This window comes from Littorina saxatilis, linkage group LG8 (genome assembly GCF_037325665.1).
Source record: "Littorina saxatilis isolate snail1 linkage group LG8, US_GU_Lsax_2.0, whole genome shotgun sequence".
NCBI lineage: Eukaryota > Metazoa > Mollusca > Gastropoda > Littorinimorpha > Littorinidae > Littorina > Littorina saxatilis.
In genome coordinates, this window is record NC_090252.1 from 21,446,038 (window position 1) to 21,467,134 (window position 21,097).

Here is a 21,097-nt window from a genome sequence, read left to right on the forward strand (position 1 = left end):
CATTTTTAATGTTTCAGATTTGGCATAATGTTTGAGTTTTGACAACAAATATTTCTTCATGGACAGTTACACCAAGTATGCGATGTTCTTTAACTTGCTGTATTTGAGTTGTACCTAAGGACAGTTGTAATTTAAGAGGACTTATCTGATGCTTTTGTCTTGTGGTAATAACAATGCTTTTAGTTTTTTCTGGGTGCAGTATCATGGCATTTGATGTGCACCATTTCGCAACTTCGTCCAAAGTATTCTTCAGGGAAGAATTTACTGATTCCAACGAGGTGTTACTGGTATGAATAGACGAATCGTCTGCAAAAAAACTCGCATTTGACTTTATCATCCGATACATGTAAAGGCAAATCATTAACGTAAATACAAAAGAGAATAGGTCCTAATACAGACCCTTGAGGGACGTCATGTTTTACTAGTGCAGTAGACGAATTCTGGCATTGTAGAGTGACATATTGTGTCCGGTCAGCAAGATACGATTTAAAGACGTCACAAACCGAATCGTTTTTCAAATAATAGTGTAATGTTTTCAACAATATAGAATGATCGACTAAGTCAAATGCTTTCTTAAAATCCAAAAAGCCAAGCTTCACAGAGAGACAAAAGAGCTGTGTGGCAAGAATGCTTGGACCGAAAACCGGATTGAAACTGATGGAACAAATTTTGTTCTTCCATGTAAGCAAGAATATGCTTGTGCACATCAATCAATCAATCAATCAATCAATATGAGGCTTATATCGCGCGTATTCCGTGGGTACAGTTCTAAGCGCAGGGATTTATTTTTTAATTTTGTTTATTTTTATTTTATGCAATTTATATCGCGCACATATTCAAGGCGCAGAGATTTATTGATGCCGTGTGAGATGTAATTTGTTTACACAATACATCACGCATTCACATCAGCCAGCAGATCGCAGCCATTTTGGCGCATATCCTACTTTTCACGGCCTATTATTCCAAGTCACACGGGTATTTTGGTGGACATTTTTATCTATGCCTATACAATTTTTCCAGGAAAGACCCTTTTGTCAATCGTGGGATCTTTAACGTGCACACCCCAACGTAGTGTACACGAAGGGACCTCGGTTTTTCGTCTCATCCGAAAGACTAGCGCTTGAACCCACCACCTAGGTTAGGAAAGGGGGAAGAAAATTGCTAACGCCCTGACCCAGGGTCGAACTCGCTTCCGAGCGCAAGTGCGTTACCACTCGGCCACCCAGTCCTCGACAGCACATGCCGTTCTAATGGTTTTGACAAAACAGGCAGCAAAGAAATAGGTCTAAAATTACTTGGGTCTGAGAGATCTTTACATTTGGGAAGGGGTATGACTTTGGCGCTTTTCAATTTAGACGGAAAAAAGTTCTGCTCAATACTAAGGTTATATACGAACGTGCACGAATCCACAATATACGATAGAAAAAGCTTCAATAACTTCATGGGTATTTTATCAGGACCCATGCATGGACTTTTTATTCTCCAGGTTTTCAATAAATGTTCCGACCTCATGAACTGCAATCGGAGGAATGATAAACGCTTCATTGTTTATTCTGTTTCGCTGACAGTATTCGTCCAATTTTTCAAAACAGTTATCTGTATTCGGAGAATATGTTTCTGCCACAGAAGCCTTCAATTTATCCGCTAAAGATATAAAATGATTATTAAATTCTTCCGCAGATAGTTTTGTTAGATTAGCAGTTGACTTTTTCCTAGATTTATCAAGGATTTCATTTACTGCCCGCCAAATTGTTGCAGTACATGTATCTTTCTTATCGGAAATCAATTTATCAAAGTAACCAGTTTTTGATTGTCTCACACGGTTTAACACCTCATTCCTCTGGTGTTTATATTCGTCTGTCATCTTATTTTCCTTGAAATAATCTCTCAGAGCCATCGCCTCTATAATATTTGATGTTAACCTTCTTCTTCTTCTGCGTTCGTGGGCTGAAACTCCCACGTACTCTCGTGTTTTTTGCACGAGTGGAATTTTACGTGTATGACCGTTTTTTACCCCGCCATTTAGGCAGCCATACGCCGTTTTCGGAGGAAGCATGCTGGGTATTTTCGTGTTTCTATAACCCACCGAACTCTGACATGGATTACAGGATCTTTTTCGTGCGCACTTGGTCTTGTGCTTGCGTGTACACACGGGGGTGTTCGGACACCGAAGAGAGTCTGCACACAAAGTTGACTCTGAGAAATAAATCTCTCTTCGAACGTGGGGACGAATTCACGCTGACAGCGGCCAACTGGATACAAATCCAGCGCGCTACCGACTGAGCTACATCCCCGCCCGTGATGTTAACCAAGGTGGAAGTCTGGCATGTTTTACTCTATGCTGACGCAGGGGCACGTGCTTATCTATAATTGTGCTTAAAATGCTTTACAAGTGATTAAAAGCATCATCTGCAAGACTGAAATCATAAATGCTCTGAAATAGAGCTTCACTAAGATCACAAAACAATGCAGACTCATCAAAATGTCTAAAACTTCTGTATTCTATGGTCGTGTGGCCTTTTGGTCCTGATTTAGGCAAGCGCATAGAGACCGAACAAAAAATAGGCCTGTGATCGCTGATACTGGAATTGGACACATACACATTTGAAACAATCTTCTTATTATCAGTATATATGTGATCAATAAGAGTTGCAGTTGAGAGAGAGAGAGAGAGAGAGAGAGAGAGAGAGAGAGAGAGAGAGTGTGTGGGAGCGAGCGAGAAAGAAAGAGAGAGAAAGAGAGAGAGAATTGAATTGAATTGAATTGAATTGAACTTTATTTGACAAGGATTAAGATTTAAGGCTACGCCTTTTCCTACAATCTGTCCTTGGGACGCACAGATACACAATAATAAAATTAAAAAAATTAAAAATTAAAACAGTTAACCAACAAAAGGAGGTCGGAAAACTTCAGCACGTGATGATAAAGATGACGATGACGATGATGATGAAGATGAGGCATGAAGAGCATACATATGTGGTTATTCATAAAATCAAATGCATACTATGCAGGTAATTATAAGTACAAGCTGGTAGCAATCAAACATGTAGCAATAGTACAACAAAACTATGTTCAGAATATACAATGCACAGCATATCTTTGACGTAATACTAAGTGTGGTAAATCAAAACGCGTTAAACTACCCAGACATTAAGTGTTTTGTAACACATTTTTTAAAACTTTGTAATGACTTTAAGTGCTTAAAGAATGATGAAAGTGAATTCCAAACTGAAGTACCCGAAAAAGCAAGACTGGTCTTATACAGGTCAATTCGTGGAATCGGTGGGATCAAGTTGACCGACCCATATCTGTGGGTAGCTTTATTAAATAAATCGGCACTTTACCGTAATACAATGTATGCATGAAAATGGCTTTGTTTAACTTGAGATGCTTTTCCAGTGGAAGAAAGTTAAGCATTTTTAATTTCATATCTGTTGAGGCATTATCCTTTACGATGAGTTTAGCCGAGCGACGATAGAGAGAGTCTAACTTCTTCAAGTGGACATCACTGCTGCCATCTCAGAGCGTCGAAACATAATTAATGTGAGGCATTACATGAGCATGGTGGAACATTTCCAGAGTCCTTCTGTCCGTAAATTGCTTCAACTTGGATAGGAGGAAAACGTTCTTGGCTACTTTCTTGCAAATATGCTGGAAGAGAGAGAATTAAATTGAACTTTATTTTTTCATCCTCTGTGGTGACGTAGTGGGGCATGCTTATCCACTATAGGATAAAGTATATCTAAAAGGGCGCCTAATGCCTCGTCAGCAACAACATGATTAAACACAGAGGAAAATGGTGCTGAACTGAGATCAAAGAAGAACTTGGTTTCATCAAACTTTTTAAAGCTTCTGTATTCAATAGTTGTATGGCCCTTGTGCACCGGCTTAGGCAACTTGAACGACCAAGAACAAAATATTGAACAATGGTCACTGATGCTTGAAGGTACAGTTTTCACGTTTGACACCATGGAGGTATTATTAGTGTAAATGTGGTCAATCAACGTTGATGTTGTATCAGTCAATCTGGTTGAGGTGTTCACAAGTTGATGGAATCCAAAGAGAGACGTTACTGAGCGCCAGGCTGTCTGGGTTTTATGCAAGTCGATGTTTAAATCACCAAGTAACAATACATTACGATTATTACATTTAATGTTATCCATCAACTCAATAAAATCGTCAGACCAAGCTGAATGGGATGCGGGATTTCTATATACAAAGCCGAGGAGAAAAGAATTCAAATTCTTATACGAAATTTCGAGCCAAAGGCATTCAATATTGTTCACTTCCAAATCAGGCCTGCGCTTAACAAACTTTGCAATGGAATCATGGACATAAACAGCAAGACCAGTATGTTGTACTTCCATACTGTCACGTCGGATTACAGAATAATGAGGAATCCGCAACATATCATCACAAATGCGTGAGTCTAGCCTAGTCTCTGAAATCCCAAACAAATGGGTTATGGGAGAATGTTGATTTAACAACACGCAGAGATCAGGAATTTTGTTCAAAAGATGATAAATGTACAAGTGACCGATATTCAGTCCAGCGGCTAAAGCAAATGACGACATGCTTATACATGTTAAGACACACGTAGAAGCAGACACAATATACGCACACACTGGACGTTGTAGAGGGAATGTTCCAGCTTTGCCAGTAAAGGCAAACAGTCCTTGTCGTCTACTAATTACACATAGAGAATACTACATGGCTTGCTGTGTCGTACCAGATTTACACGAGTTGGTTTTTTTAAATATTGAACTGCGAGCGAAAGCGAGCTGTTCACTATTTGAAAAAGCAACGAGTGTAAATCTGGTACGGAACAGCAAGCCATGTAGTATTCTGTTTATCCTGCATACTGTACTTACGTGTATTTTACTGAAAATGTCCTGCATTCGAGGCAGCTAAATTGAAGACGCTTGTTTTAGAACCTCGATCTCTTCTAAAGCCTCGTGCAATCTATTACGTCAAAGCACAGAAACGTCACTCTGAAAGTGTGGCGTGACGTGTTAGTTCTAAAGATTCATCGAGGGTAATTAGCGAGCGCAATTTGTGTTTCTATAATGACGTTTGTCTCGGTGACTTTGGCATCATAAGCAGTGGAAAAACAGGTCCCTGCCAGACTTGCTTGACATGACCTCATTTACATGATATACACACGTGTGATTTGAACGATTATTATCTCACGGGTGTCTCTCTCACGTATGTAGGATAAAATAGAGTTCTAAACAATGTGCTACGAAGTGTCACTGGCACGTCAGACAATATGGAGAAGTGAAAGAGAGAGAGAGAGAGAGAGAGAGAGAGAGAGAGAGAGAGAGAGAGAGAGAGAGAGAGAGAGAGAGAGAGAGAGAGAGAGAGAGAGAGAGAGAGAGAGAGAGAGAGAGAGAGAGAGAGAGAGAGAGAGAGAGAGAGAGAGAGAGAGAGAGAGAGAGAGAGAGAGAGAGAGCTCCATGACGACTTACACACTGTGGAGTTAAACTCCTGAAACAGACAGAACAAATTATTAAGTTGGAGATGAATTAAGCTCTGACATCCGACAGTTGGTGCGTCTTTTTTTCTTGATAGGTATTCTTGATTTTGGTACCGTTGTGCACTTTCCTTTGATATAAGGTGCACTGTGTTTTACTGGATCAATCACGTGATAGTAGCTAATTAGTGAAGTAATAAGTTTTTTTCGATTAAGGTGCATCTGTTACCTATTGAAAAAAGTCTCACTGCAACATTCTACATTCTTATGAGTGGGTGTACGTATGTTTCATTTTGATTATCTGTTAGAGGAATTGATATCAGCAAAACATTAATTATGACCCCTTTTTGCATTCCATATTTTCCAAAATAAGACCCCCATGACTGAAGTCAACACATTGACTGAATGTTTAAATCACACTTCATCCAACTTTCTAATGACTATTTTAAGTGCATTCTGCTACACACAGGACATAAACCAACATAATAGCTTTGAAACGCACACATGTCGATATGAATACGTAATACATGTAGTATGTAATCTGAAAATGGCAATTAGTGCTGGTCTATCAGTATACATCTGCTTTTTACATGATCAACATCATAAATGAGAGAGAGAGAGAGAGAGAGAGAGAGAGAGAGAGAGAGAGAGAGAGAGAGAGAGAGAGAGAGAGAGAGAGAGAGAGAGAGAGAGAGAGAGAGAGAGAGAGAGAGAGAGAGAGATTGGTTTGTGCCAGAATTGAATATTATTTCAAATTTTTTCAGGACACTGCATGTACTGCTCATGCAGAGCATGCTTTTGTTGTTTAGTTGTGTCGCGTTTAAATACAACATTCTTACTTTTGTATTCATCACTTTGAAAGAAGCGTTCCAACCGTTTCTGCTGTCAGTGTTGTCTGTTAAACTCAAAGGGTTGTAGGGCATGCCAAATCTTCGATCGGATACTGCAAATACAAATGGAGATCAGCATCCTATATATTCTGTACATTACACCACTATATAATACACCATTATATATGTGGGACCGTATTCATGAAACACCCGCAACTTGGCTTCGACGAAGTCCTACCCATAGTCTTATGCATGAACGTCGACCAGCCTGGTAAGTCCAATTCTTGAGACTTACGGAAGAACGATAGGCACTTACAAGAGCATTTCCCAACGGCCAAATAAACGGACCTATTTCCCTCTGTTTTAATAAGAGTTGCATTAATTATGCAGACTGGTTGTCTGATTCTTTTCCCGTGGAGTCTGGAATCCGTCAGGGATGTCCGTTCTTGCCTTTAGCCTCTGTTTTGGCAATTGAGTTATTAGCCATTAAGATCAGGCAGAGTAAGAATGTTTAAGGGTATTTCAAATTTGAATTGTTTAAATTATAGACTTTGGAATGATGTGTTTAAAATTACTTTATTTGCTGACGACGTGTACGTTATATTTGAAAAGTAAAACGGATTTCAAACACACATTAATGATTTTTAATTCGTGTTATTATGTTTCCGGATTAGAGTTGAATTTGTCGAAATGTGAAGCCATGTGGTTAGGAAGTCACCTTTTATAATTTCAATTCGTAACAAAAAATAAAATTTTTGGGAATTTTATTTAATGACAGACCAGCCTCAGATGTTGAGGAAAATTGGACAGAGTGAATTACGTCTGTTCAGGGCTTGATTTTGGTATGGGAACAAATAAATGTGAGCATTATGGGTAAAATTGTTGTAATTAAAACGTTTTCAGTCTCTTAATGTGTTTATTTTATGCAGGCATTTGTAATACCTGATAGAGTATTAGCAGAAATAAATATACTGACGTCCAAAAGAAACGCGAAAAACAGTGTGTAGTGTCTTTATTGCCTAATAACAAAAATCGTGCAAAAATTCAAATTTCATTATTAATGTTCAATTTTTGGTAGAGTAGAACACTGACTTATGGTCCATAACACAGTAAGGTTGCGGAGACGATGCGTTATTAGCGCTTAACAGAACAGTCAATAGCGTGTATGGCCCCCATTAGCATCGATGACGGCCTGGCATCGGCGGTGCATTGAGCGGACCAACGAGTTGCTGGCTTGCCTGGGAATGTTGGTCCTGGCCTGCCGGACGGCCCGATCAAGATCAGCGACAGTTGTGGGCCTTGGGACCACCCTGTTGAGCTGTGTCTGGAGTAAGTCCCAAAATTGCTCAATAGGGTTCATGTCAGGAGATAACGCTGGCCAAGGCATCACCTGGATGCCTGAGCGGTGCAGGAGATCCTGAGTGGCCCTGGAGGTTTTTGGACGCGCGTTGTCGTGCTGGAAAACCCAGTTTCCATGGGCTTGAAAAAAGGGCAGCTCATGAGAGTGCAGCACCTGATCCATATAGCGCTGCGCTGTTACGCCGTTGCCGGGTCCAGCACCCAGGCCTTGGTAGATGACGGAACCTAGCACCTGGTTGTGGCCGATGGCGCCCCACAACATGAGGCTGTGCTCACCACAGGCGTTGTTCTCCACGACACAGTTGTCAACATAGCGGTAACCACTTCTTCTCCATACCCGAACACGCCTGTCGGCATGGTCAATGCAGAAACGGATTTCACCGCTGAAAAGCACGTTCTGCCTGCGAACATTGTTCCAATTGAGGTGGCCTTGCGCCCAATGCAGGCATGCCTGTCTATGGCGCACGGTGAGGACGGGTCCCCTGGCTGGACGGCAGTTCCTCAGCCCCCTGAAGCGCAGTCGCCGGCTGGCCGTTTGCCTAGAAATAGGTGCCTGGTGTGTCCCTATAACAGTTATGGCTGTTTCTGCAGCTGTTCTGAAGGGATGTGCAACATGGCTGCGGAAAATGTGCCGATCTTGCCTTGACGTCGTCACTCGGGGTCTGCCGCTTCGCTTGGCATCAGCAGTAGAGCCAGTTATCACAAACCGCTGCAGGAGACGATAAATGGTGGATATGTGACATTGGAAAGTCGCAGCCACGTCTTCCGGCGTGTCCCCAGCCTCCAGACGTCCAATGGCTCTCTCGCGTTCAGCAGAAGTGAGTCTTGGCATGGTGATAGCGTCGAATGAGGGACTGATGAAACCTGTAACTTTGTGCCATTTTTATCCTCTAGTGACAGTGAACACCACTCACTGATCAGCTTTAGTGCTTTTCTTGCACGTGCAGCTGAACTGCACAAGAAAAATGTCTCAGCTAACTCGGGCTTTACGTGGATTGCAAGTGCGCTGATGCGGTAAAATTCACAATACACCTTCCTCGGACATCGGTCTTGATATACTAGCTGCCAAAAATAACGCAACTTTTGTTAATCCAGACAAAAATTATTGGTAACATAAATAATATTTTTCGCGTTTCTTTTGGACGTCAGTATAGATAGCTGTTTAGGTGTTTATGGCCATGATGTCGATGTTATTGTGCTGCAGGAAGGCCTGGGTGATCCTGGCTGTGTGCGGGCGAGCGTTGTCTTGCTGCAGAACACAGTTTCTGCGCGCCTGGAAAAAGGGCACAACATGAGGCTGTAGGATCTGGTCAATATAACGCTGTGCTGTGATGCCGTATCCCCGACCAGGACCAAGATTGTTGAAAAACACAGGTCCCAGGGATTGGTTGAGGCCAATTCCACCCCAGACCATGACGTTTGGTCCACCCTGGGCATTGTGTTCTATGACGCAGTCACCAGCATAGCGTTCACCTCTTCTTCGCCATACTCTGACACGCCCATCAACATGACTAATGCAGAAACGGCTCTCATCGGTGAACAGAATGTTTTGCCATTGTCTCCAGTTCCAGTTGATGTGATCCTGGGCCCACTGCTGGCGCGCCATGCGATGTCTCTGAGTGAAGACTGGTCCTCTAGCGGGACGGCAGTTTTGGAGGTCTTGCTCAGCAAGTCTTCGGCGTATTGTCTGGCCACTGATAGGTCTCTGGTGGTTACCGACGGTGTTCCTGGCTGTTTCATTGGCTGTATGGAATCGGTTTCTCAAATGATGACGCAGGATCTGGCGATCTTGTTTCTGTGTGGTAACGCGAGGTCTTCCACTTCGTTGTGTATCAGCAGTGCATCCAGTGTTGACAAAACGTTGCTAAAGGCGATATACTGTTGACAGATGCACATTGAATGCGACTGCTACCGCTTCTGGGTCATCGCCAGCCGATAATCGACCCACTATCCTCTCGCGTTGTTCTGGTGTCAATCTTGGCATCTTGACTCTGTCAAAAGTTAGACTGGCAGTAAGCGTACCATGGTCTCTTTTTATTACATTTAGTCAAGTTTTGACTAAATGTTTTAACATAGAGAAGGAATCGAGACGAGGGTCGTGGTGTATGTGTGTGTGTGTGTGTGTGTGTGTGTATGTGTATGTGTGTGTGTGTGTGTGTGTGTCTGTCTGTCTGTCTGTGCGTGTGTGTGTGTGTGTGTGTGTGTAGAGCGATTCAGAGTAAACTACTGGACCGATCTTTATGAAATTTTACATGAGAGTTTCTGGGTATGATATCCTCAGACGTTTTTTTTCATTTTTTGGATAAATGTCTTTGATGACGTCATATCCGGCTTTTTGTAAAAGTTGAGGCGGCACTGTCACACCCTCATTTTTCAATCAAATTGATTGAAATTTTGGCCAAGCAATCTTTGACGAAGGCCAAACTTCGGTATTGCATTTCAGTTTGGTGGCTTAAAAATTAATTAATGACTTTGGTCATTAAAAATCTGAAAATTGCAATTAAAAATATTTTTTTTATAAAACGATCCAAAATTACGTTCACCTTTTTTTTCATCATTTTCTGATTCAAAAAACATAAAAATATGTTATATTATTTGGATTAAAAACAAGCTCTGAAAATCAAAAATATAAAAATTATGATTAAAATCAAATTTCCGAAATCGATTAAAAAACAATTCATATAGATATGATATGTTTGGATTAAAAACACGCTCAGAAAGTTAAAACGAAGAGAGGTACAGAAAAGCTTGCTATGCAGCACAGCGAAACCACTACTGCGCTAAACTGGCTCGTAAGTTTCACTGCGTTTTACACGAGCGGCGGACTACGGTCATTGTGAAAAAAATGCAGTGCGTATAGTTTCATTCTGTGCGTTCCACAGCTTGACTAAATGTAGTAATTTCGCCTTACGCGACTTGTTACTAATGCATCAGTGAACACTTCTCACACATGAGGTTTCCCCTAATCCGCTTGCACGTGCTGTAAGCGCGCATCATGTGTTTCGCGTTGAAACTGCTTGTCCCGTGCGTTGAGACAGCAGCAATGGGAAAATATTCACACAACTTTCTTACACATGACTACATTGTGCATCTATATCCCGAAAATTGTCACTCTCAGATTAACTGCGTTTTTTAAAATCAAAATATCGAAAAATAATTCGCGTTTCTTTTGTTGCTCGGTGTATACAATGGAGGTTTAAACATGATTGATTTAAAACACATGCAGTTATCCTTATTATTACAATGGGTTAATAGACTGACTTCCGGCTAAGTCACAGATAAGTGGAAATATGTGCCAAAGTTAGTTTTTGTAATGTACAGCTCAAATTGTAAATGTTTTTATTCAAATGTTCATTTTTGAAAGACTTAAAGGGAGTAAACTTGCCAAGTCCATTTTTTGAAAACTGACTTAAAAACATGGCTTGATAACAATGTTTGCATTGATGGTAATATATTTAGCCTGCTTTTATAAAATAACCAATGTTTGTTTATGGTGGAAATGTATTGTAATTTGAAGATTTTTGTTAGTATACATGATGGTATAAATAGAGAATAGGTTTTTTTTCCGATGAGTTCATTTGTGATGTTTAAGGAAAATCCCCACAGAGAATGTTGGGATATAACATGGTCTGTGCAGTTGTGAATGTTAAAAATACGATTATGTACGCCACGGAAGAAATTGATTTGATGGAAATTCCCTCATTTCGTGGTAAGAAAATACACAGCGCACAACAGTTTAGAAAAGAATCAGTAAGTATGGACATTGTGGAACCATATGTGCAACTAGTTTTTGGAGAAGGGAATTTAATTATGAAATTGATAAGACAGATTGGTTGATTAGTTTTTAAAAGGTAAAAGAGACAAGGCTTTGCCTTTCACAATGGAAATTACTTCACAATATTTATCCAACAAATATCTTGCTGTGTAACATGAAAGTTGTGGAGGACAACGTTTGTTCAGTTTGAATCAATAGTGTTGAATATATAGAACACTTTTCTTTTTTTTGCCCAGTGGTGATTGAGTTTTGGAAATATTGAATGTTATATAGGGTACATTTGGATAAACAGATAGAGTTAACAGTGAATAAAATTATGTTTGGTGTTAAAAATCGACAATTGCATGCTACTCTGTTGAAAGAATTGAATATTATTATTTTGGTTGGTAAAATGTGCATATGTATTTATAAGATAATAAAAGTGTCAATGCCTCTTTTTTTATTTAAAAAGCAATTGGAGATAAGAAATAATCATTTTAAAAGAAAAAGAAGAAAAAAAAAGAACCGGAATGAAAGCTATTCTAAGATGTGTAACGTGAATGATATATTGCATTGCTCTTTGTGTATTTAATCATATGCATCCATAACACATGTCGATTCATGCAGTTAAAAAACAAAGGATTGCTGTACTCACCGATACAAGACGATACGAATTTTCACTTATGAAAGCTTCATCAGGAAAAACAAGAACACAAAAGACAACAAAAAGCAGACGTAGACGCAACACGGAACGAACAAGGTTTGAAAGAAAATGAAGGGGAAATATGTACATATCACTTTTCAAGGAATAGAGAAAAATACACAGACAGACAGAAACAGAGCAAAAGAACGAGGGAAGGCAAAGTTACGAGCAAAACTCATCCTACATACACAGAGGTCGTGCCATGACTTCCACCTCGCAGAGTACCAGGTCGCTTGCATCTTGAATCACTTTCACGTGGCGACCTTTAAGGACCTCGTTGCAACGTCGGAGATGCATCGTGCCTGCTTCCAAGGTGCCAGCTTCATAGCACAAGTCGTAACTTTGGTCCAGCGTATGTATAACCCCCTTATTCGCAAGCCACCGGAATATGTCATCGAGGTAAACTCTCACTTCTACAAGGGTTAGAGTTTCTGTACAAATAGAATGTTTAAGTAAACACACACACACACACACACACACACACACACACACACACACACACACACACACACACACACACACACACACACACACACACACAATGCTGACGTGGAGACCAAAACAATTGCATACTTTTACATTTCTATTTGAGTTTGAACAGTATTATTTTTCTACTACTGTTTTAAAATAATTAACATTGGCAGCAGTAACATGTGTAGTAGCAGTAGCACTAGTACAGGGCCTAGCATTGGAAAAAGTGAGTTCAGCTTACAAAGGCGGGGGTCTGGCCCTTGGTGGGGGAAAAAGAAGAAATATAAATATAAATAATGGTGAAATAGAAAAAAACTCTGAAAATAGGAAAATTGAAGATTTTTTTGGAGATTATTTTACCTAAAATGACCCCCCCCCCCCCCAAAGAAGATTGAGCAACTAAATTATGCCTTCACCAACAAGAAAAACACAGACAGAAAACAAGAAAACTGACAATCTTGTGTTATTTGGCCTGTAAGTGCCATTCCCACTTCCAGGAATACCTGGATTCTTTGTCACTGAATGGCTGACCACGTTCAACAATGTCGCTTCGAGACATTATTTCAAGTCTAGAGCCACAAAACACCGGCACAAAGCATGCTCGCGCGATGCCAGAGGAAGTGCGTGCTCAAGCAAACTGTCAAACCGATTGAGAATTGAACCGAACGGCGCACAAAACGAAAGCTGGGACTGTTTGGGTTTACCGTTTGGGAATAACACGTTTTTGCATTTCAGCGTACACCAAATCAAGTTCCGCATATTGGAGATGTTATTTCGGCGTAAAGTAAGCCGAACGGCTTACAAAACTAGGCCCTGACTAGTAGTATCATAGTCTTACAGTCGGACCCGCTGATCAGAAAATCGAGGGAACGTGAGCTTTCTTCTATCCAAGCAGTTCGGTACAAGAAAGTATTTTGAGCGTGCTTGAGAATAAATAATAAAAAAGGGGGAAAATATCTGTTGATAAGATGACTTTTCCCCCAGAAATGTTAAACTGTACTTTTCCTTCTGTTTCAGAATATTTGAAATGTGCTGGCTGGGATCTGCGTATATTCTCATACCTCTTCCGGTGTATGCAAGTTGTTTTCAAGATCATCAATAATCACAGTTTTTCGCTATGAAGAAAGCAATGGGGGATAGTTTCTGTCAGCCATTTGGACTGTAACTGAGAGAGTGGGATGGGCATGCCATAGTATCCAATGACCGGAGTCTGATCCCCTCCTCCAAATCAGTGAACGGAGAGTACAGGTACCTGTTCGAGCTAATGTGAACAATATTTGTTTTATATGAGAGTCTGAGGTACTGAATATATATACGAGACCCGATGTCCATCATACTAGAAGTTGATCCTTATGCCTGTTCATTGGCTCTATCGACGCCCGTTTTTAACCGTCGGCTTCCCTTTATATAATAAACCGTCCATAGATCGTCGTTCTCCCGAGCTAATTCCTTAGTATGTCATCGAGAATAGATGATTGTGTGTGTTTATCATGCAATGACGTCAGCGCTTTTGGGGGATTGGTCAATGCATTCCGTATCAATAATGTCGGTCACGTTTGAAATTATCGCTACTTCATATTGCTTTCCAAACGTATACCAAGTGACCGGGAGCGTAGGGTCGGTTATGAATTGAATTAGCCCCGAACAGTGAGATTTTGAGAACAGTTCACAAATACGAGCAGAGAGACTCAGAAACTCGAGTCAGAATAAGAATACTTTATTATCTCATAGAGAAATTCAGGCGTGGTACATAACAATAACACAAACAGGACATTGTTTTTACATAAGACATATAGCACTATATAACAGGGCAGGTTATAAACACACCTCCCACATACCTTTCTGGCCATTCCTTGCATTGTGCTTACGCATTCAGTCATGAACACATCCATGTCTCACTTACACATCGCACACATGGACATTCTTATACGCTCAACTTACCCATTCACACATGGACATTCGACCACGATCCACTTACACATTCTTATACGCTCCACTTACACATTCACACATGGGCATTCTTATATGCTCCACTTACACATTCCCACATGGACATTCGACTACGCCCACTTACACATTCCCACATGGACATCTTTAAAGCACTGCGCTTACATATTCTCGCACACCTACGAGTATACCGGACTATGGCTAAACATCATTACAAAAAATCATAGCATACAATATATCACAGAAAAAAATACGGACGTACATAAAACCAATACATACGTGTACATTACTTCTGATTGCACTGGCAGAAGAGGGGCTGAGTCGGGTATGTGGATGTGTTTACATGTTGCCAAGGGTTGATGGATTTGGGGATGAAGCTGTTTTGCAGCCTGAGTGTCCTAGCTTTGTGCGTGCGAAGTCTACGGCCAGAGGGAAGGAGTTCATAGAGGTGGGCAAGGACATGGGACCTATCTGAAGCTATCCGCCTACTCTTTCTCACCACACGCTTTTCATACAGGGACTCCACACTTGCTTGCTGCCTGCCAATCACCTTGCTACTGACATTCACCATTCGCACTAAGACATTCCTGTTCTTCACACTCAGACCTCCATACCAGGACACAAAACCAAAAGTGATGACAGACTCGATGAAAGAGCGGTAGAAAGTTTGAAGGATAGAAGGGTTCACATTCAACTTCCTAAGTTTCTGAAGGCAGTAGATGCGTGACTGACATTTTTTGTGTATGAGGGTGGTGTTTGCATTGAAGGACAGCTTATCATCGATAACTGTGCCAAGATACTTATATTCAGTCACACGCTCAACAGTCACACCATCAATCATCAGGTCAGGGACAGGGGCAGGGTTTCTTCTAAAGTCTATCAGAAGTTCTTTGGTCTTTGTCACAGTTAGGTCTAAAAAGTTGTCTTTACACCAGGCGTTGAAACGTTCTACTTCTGCAAAGTAAGTTGCGTCACTATTGTAGAGATCTTCTAGCGCTGTATCATCTGAATATTTGATAAGAAGGGTGGAGTCAGTGCCACTGCAGTCGTCACGTTCAAGAACTTAAGCGTAATATTTGAAGTTAAAATCTCCCTCGCCTAGAGGGCGACAGAATAGCTCAGTCGGTAACGTGCTCGACCATGCGCTATTCCTTACTTTTGTGATCCCGGGTTCGATTTAAAAAAAAAATTGTGTTCTTGTATTTTATTCATTTGCTTCATTTCAAACGTTTTGGATTGTGAAATGAATCGAAATATAAAAAAAAACAAATTGCATAATGAATGAGTACTTCCGGAATTACCTATTCATTTTTTAAATTTTTTGTAGTAACCGTGACATCGGCTTTGGTGAAAATTGATTGCCCTCTAGGCAACACCGCGACTACATGTTATGATGATATCAAGAAAACGTACAAAACACAAATACGAACGGGGAAAACGACGAGTCAACACATGCTCGATTCGAAAACTCGGGCACGTGGCAGTTATGTTGGCAGTTCAAGTCTTAGTTTTCACGCCTCGCTTGTGTAAGCCTTGTGGTGCGGTAATATGACGTTTGCCTCCAATGCCGGTGGTCTCGAGTTCGAGTCCCCAAACTACTTTTGTAAATCATGATTTTTAAACTTTAAACAAAATTAAATTCTGAATTCCTTGTACTTGTAAACTATTCTTTTTGGTTTATCCCAAAGGTTTTGAGTCGTGAATTGAAAATCAAATATAGTACGTGAGTGCCCTTGAACAGCTTTGACTGAAAACTGTCTCTTCCTGAGGACGGTGGCTGATACGAACTGACTCGATTTTCTTACGTCCGAGCTGAAGTCATGTATATTTGGAACAATATAGGCGCGCTTCCTCATAAGCAATATTTGTTTATCTATTTTTGTGTAAGTCTTAACAAAGAAGACCTTCGGCAAAAACATGTCTTTTTGTTTCTTATGTGACGGGCGCAGTGGCGTGGTGGTAAGACGTCGGCCTCCTAATCGGGAGGTCGTGAGTTCGAATCCCGGTCACTGCCGCCTGGTGGGTTAAGAGTGGAGATTTTTCCGATCTCCCAGGTCAACTTATGTGCATACCTGCTAGTGACTTAACCCCCTCCGTGTGTACACGCAAGCACAAGACCAAGTGCGCACGGAAAATATCCTGTAATCCATGTCGGAACTCGATGGGTTATTGAAACACGAAAATACCCAGCATGCCTACTCAACGAAAGCGGAGTGAAGCTGACTTTGCTCTCAGAGTATAGTGTGGGGAACTCAGAGTATAGTTTGGGGAACCCAAAAATGGGCAAACGAGCTTACACGTAACCAGACAATTCTGGAACGCTGGAGAAGAAGAAGAAGTTTCTTATATAACCGAGGTTTCTATTAAACAAGCTTCTTAAAAGCAGGTCTGTATGTAGCAGAAGCAGCATCAGTATATAGTGGTAGCAATTATAGTGGTAGACGTACAAGCATTAGCAGCAACAGATCTGTTCGACTGATGCATGACCATGACAAGACACTTTTGAAAACATCTCAACATTTATATTTGTCACGGACGGATATGTTTATGCAGACTATTAATGCTGCAGATGTATGGACACTTGTTGAGACTACTCACTTGCCCACTAAACAAAGAATGTTACGAGGAATTCCCATTGCGAGTTAAACTAGAACACTGAGTATCAAAAAGGTACATCTCGGCATTGAATTCTGCTATCTATTAACCAAAGGCTGAAAACTGTAGTCAAATCGATTTCCCGATGGCAAAAGTCTCAATGGTTTTTCAATTGAATTATCATGTCTATAAAGAATTTGATAACACAGCAACTATGCATGATATGAAGAATTGTTGTCAAAAGACAATGTTGTATTATCATGTTTCTTAAATAATTTGGGTTGACCATGATGTATTATGCATGGGGATTTTAGGATGAATGCATTGTTTAACTTTTGCAATGACTATTATTTTACTTGGTGACAATACTCACGACTTGTGTTGGTCTGGATATTAACAGCTTCAATATCGTAGACGTTGGCTAAGTCCACTAGCCACCAGCTCTTATCAGTTTGTGGTTCCATCGTGGCTTTGGTGCACGTTGCCCACTCAGGTGACGGGCCGACTCGTTTCAAGACTCCGTCAACCGCCAATGCAGCCGGCTCAGTTGTGTGTGTTCCACTTTGACGTGCGTATTTGTACAAGGCGACGTTCATCAAGCCATCTCGACTGCCTGAGAGAATATTATTAGAATGATAAATCCAGGAATAGTATAGGCAAGATTCACTTCAAGATGTCAATGCATATGTTTCATCACACACACATCGACACATATGCACGTACACACGCACACACACACACGCACACACACACACACACACACACACACACACACACACACACACACACACACACACACAAACTTGAACGTCTCCTTTAAATTAAAACTTTAGCTATAAACGGGTGTGTCCCCAGCGGTATTTCCCACTGAGCTCTATATTTAAAGGATACTGGAAAGGTTCGCCTCATATTCAGGTTATTCAAGTTTTCCACAGACCAATCAAAGTTATATCCAAACATCATCTATTAACTGAAAAGGTGGAACCTAACACTTATATATTTAACAAATACAACATTATTTGGCCATTGAAAATAACTTTGTACTGCATGTTACTGCTGTCTTCAAGTCAGAGATTGTCTAAGGTATGATTTCATAAAACAAAACAAAATCTGAACGGCTATTGGGAAAGAGTAGCTATAAATACCACTCAATGTCAAACATCGTGCTTAATAAGGTGGTCGTCTACATTTTTGCTTTTTTTCAATAATCTTATGGTTAGATTTCGATACAAAAATTATGTCAAATGATGAATGAACCATGGGGAAAAAAATTATAGAAAAAAATATATATTTAAAAAAAGATTTTATTTTTGGGTAGCGTGACTCACGCTTCCAATATGTTGTTTTCTGTTTGCTAAGAACATGTGCTTTGCCTAAAAATACTGACCAATCAAATTCATGTCACTATGCTTATAGCCACGCCCAAACAAGTGAAGCAACAGTTGGACACTGGAGCGCTGTCCAAGTTTTTTTTTAAACGCACGAAATGCACGGGATTTGAGAGGAGTTTTGCGCTTGGCATTTTCCAAATAAGGATATCCTACTATGAGTACTACGCTGGAATACTACAATGAATTTTCAAACGGCTACACTGGCTTCGTCTTTCCTGATCGAAAGGGGGTGTATTGTTGATATTTGTAGATAATAGACTCTGCATTTTAATGGTCAAATGGCGATTTCGGTTTTAAAATGTAGACAAGGACCTTTAAGCTGATCCCGAATTTAAAACACATTTTTGTCATAGCATGAAAGTGAGACCACCTTTTGCACAAATAATACATCACCAGACATGATTGTAAATCATATCAAAGTAAAAGTATAACAATTACACGATTTGTATAATGCTATTACTACTGCATGCTTGTAGTAGACAGCCATGAAAGATATGTACATGTAATAAGGACCTTAGTGGGTGTGATTTAAAAACAAAATGGTGGGGGGGGGGATCATCCTGCACATCTTATTCAATAATGTGTATCATAACAGATCATATTGTATTAGATCACAACGTATCATACTTACATAATTATAGACTACCAATGACTAAAAGCGGGTACTAAGCTATATGAGCACGGTGTGGGACAGGGTGGCCGAGTGGTAACGCACTTGCGCTCGGAAGCGAGTTCGACCCTGGGTCAGGGCGTTAGCAGTTTTATCCCCCCCTTTCCTAACCTAGGTGGTGGGTTCAAGTGCTAGTCTTTCGGATGAGACGAAAAACCGAGGTCCCTTCGTGTACACAACATTGGGGTGTGCACGTTAAAGATCCCACGATTGACAAAAGGGTCTTTCCTGGCAAAATTGTATAGGCATAGATAAAACTGTCCACCAAAATACCCGTGTGACTTGGAATAATAGGCCGTGAAAAGTAGGATATGCGCCGAAATGGCTGCGATCTGCTGGCCGATGTGAATGCGTGATGTATTCAAATTGTGTAAAATAAATTCCATCTCACACGGCATAAATAAATCCCTGCGCCTTGAACATGAGCGCGATATAAATTGCATAAAAATAAAAATTATAAAAAAATTAAAAATTCCTGCGCTTAGAACTGTACCCACGATACGCGCGATATAAGCCTCATATTGATTGATTGATTGTATGCAATGTCAATGTTACACGGACGTTGCACAAACGTCCCCTCTAGAAGGTCCCGGGACCCCCACATTCAATGTTTAGAGGGTCCATGGACCCCCACTGCAGAATTTTAGAGGGTGTCCAGGGTACAAAAGCCGAAAAGTCTGGTTGAACTAATTTTGTGTTCACGCATAGTGTACTGTGTACAATAGCTGACGATTGCAGTCTGAACAAGTATCTACGGTACGCACGATACGAGAAATTTAGTGCGTCTCAGGACCCGCTTTTTAAAGTTTAGTGCGTCTCAGGACCCGCTTTTTCAAAGTTTAGTGCGTCCTTGAACCCCTTTTATACATTTCTAGTACGTGTGTTTGGCTTCTAGTGCGTATAGGACGCAGGGGCGCGCACTTTGGGGAGCCCTGATTAAGATAGGGAACGAAAATACATTACAAAGAATAATAATGACTCCGTCAGCAATTACCGTACAGCCTGCCATACACCTGGATATTACAGATAGTGATTTGCGCCAGTCTCAGATTGTCGATATCAACTCGTACGTGGGTACCGACTGTCATCCGCTCACACAGAATAAGCTTAGTTGAACATTGTCTGACAATCTGATTCCTCGTGCAAACCGTGGCCTTGGTAACATGTCTGAACTTCAGGTCGCCATGCATGCCCACGTGGACAGTGTAATTGTACTTCTTCGGTGAGCAACCTGTTTAAAAGTGCACGTGTTCAGTTTTCAGTGCGCTAAAATGCACATTCTTTGTCGTGGAAAAGCTAAAGAATATAATTATCATTATCGTCATCATTGTCGAAGTCTTCATCGTCGTCGTGACAATAGTCTTATTCATCAGCATGACCACCATCATCATCAATATCATCTCCATCACCACCACTATTACCATTAATGTCATAATAAGCCACTGCAAGAACATGAAAAGCAGCAGCAGCAGCTGCAGTAGCAGCAGCAACAGCAGAAGCGATATCCTCAAAAGCAGCAACAGCATCGTCGGTGTCGTGCTTACTACACTGCGTGGTGCTGCATGCAATCACCGTGTTAGCCTATGTTTGAGATGTGAGACAACAATTTCAATGTTCAAGTGAGTTGATTTCTTGCTGACTGGTAGCATGGACCAACCAACTTTTATTACTCTTTTTACATTTAGTCAAGTTTTGACTAAATGTTTTAACGTAGAGGTGGGAATCGAGACGAGGGTGTACGTGGTGTGTGTGTGTGTGTGTGTAGAGCGATTTAGAGAAAACTACTAGACCGATCTTCATGACATTTTACATGGGAGTTCCTGGGTATGATATCCCTAAACGGTTTTTTTCATTTTTTTGATAAATGTCTTTGATGACGTCATATCCGACTTTTTGTGAAAGTT

The 21,097-nt window shown here is 40.7% G+C and overlaps 1 protein-coding gene across 1 annotated transcript in view; it reads right to left on the reverse strand.

The window, feature by feature from the left end:
* Positions 1 to 21,097, reverse strand: part of LOC138974553 (uncharacterized) — a 94,249-nt gene that overhangs the window by 60,437 nt on the left and 12,715 nt on the right. Inside the window, exons 5-9 of the mRNA XM_070347270.1 lie at positions 20,188 to 20,424; positions 17,506 to 17,745; positions 12,308 to 12,550; positions 6,313 to 6,416; positions 5,469 to 5,487 (exon numbers count right to left, since the gene is read on the reverse strand). Of these exons, the coding sequence (XP_070203371.1) occupies positions 5,469 to 5,487; positions 6,313 to 6,416; positions 12,308 to 12,550; positions 17,506 to 17,745; positions 20,188 to 20,424 (843 nt within the window). The remainder of the gene's footprint in view (positions 1 to 5,468; positions 5,488 to 6,312; positions 6,417 to 12,307; positions 12,551 to 17,505; positions 17,746 to 20,187; positions 20,425 to 21,097) is intronic.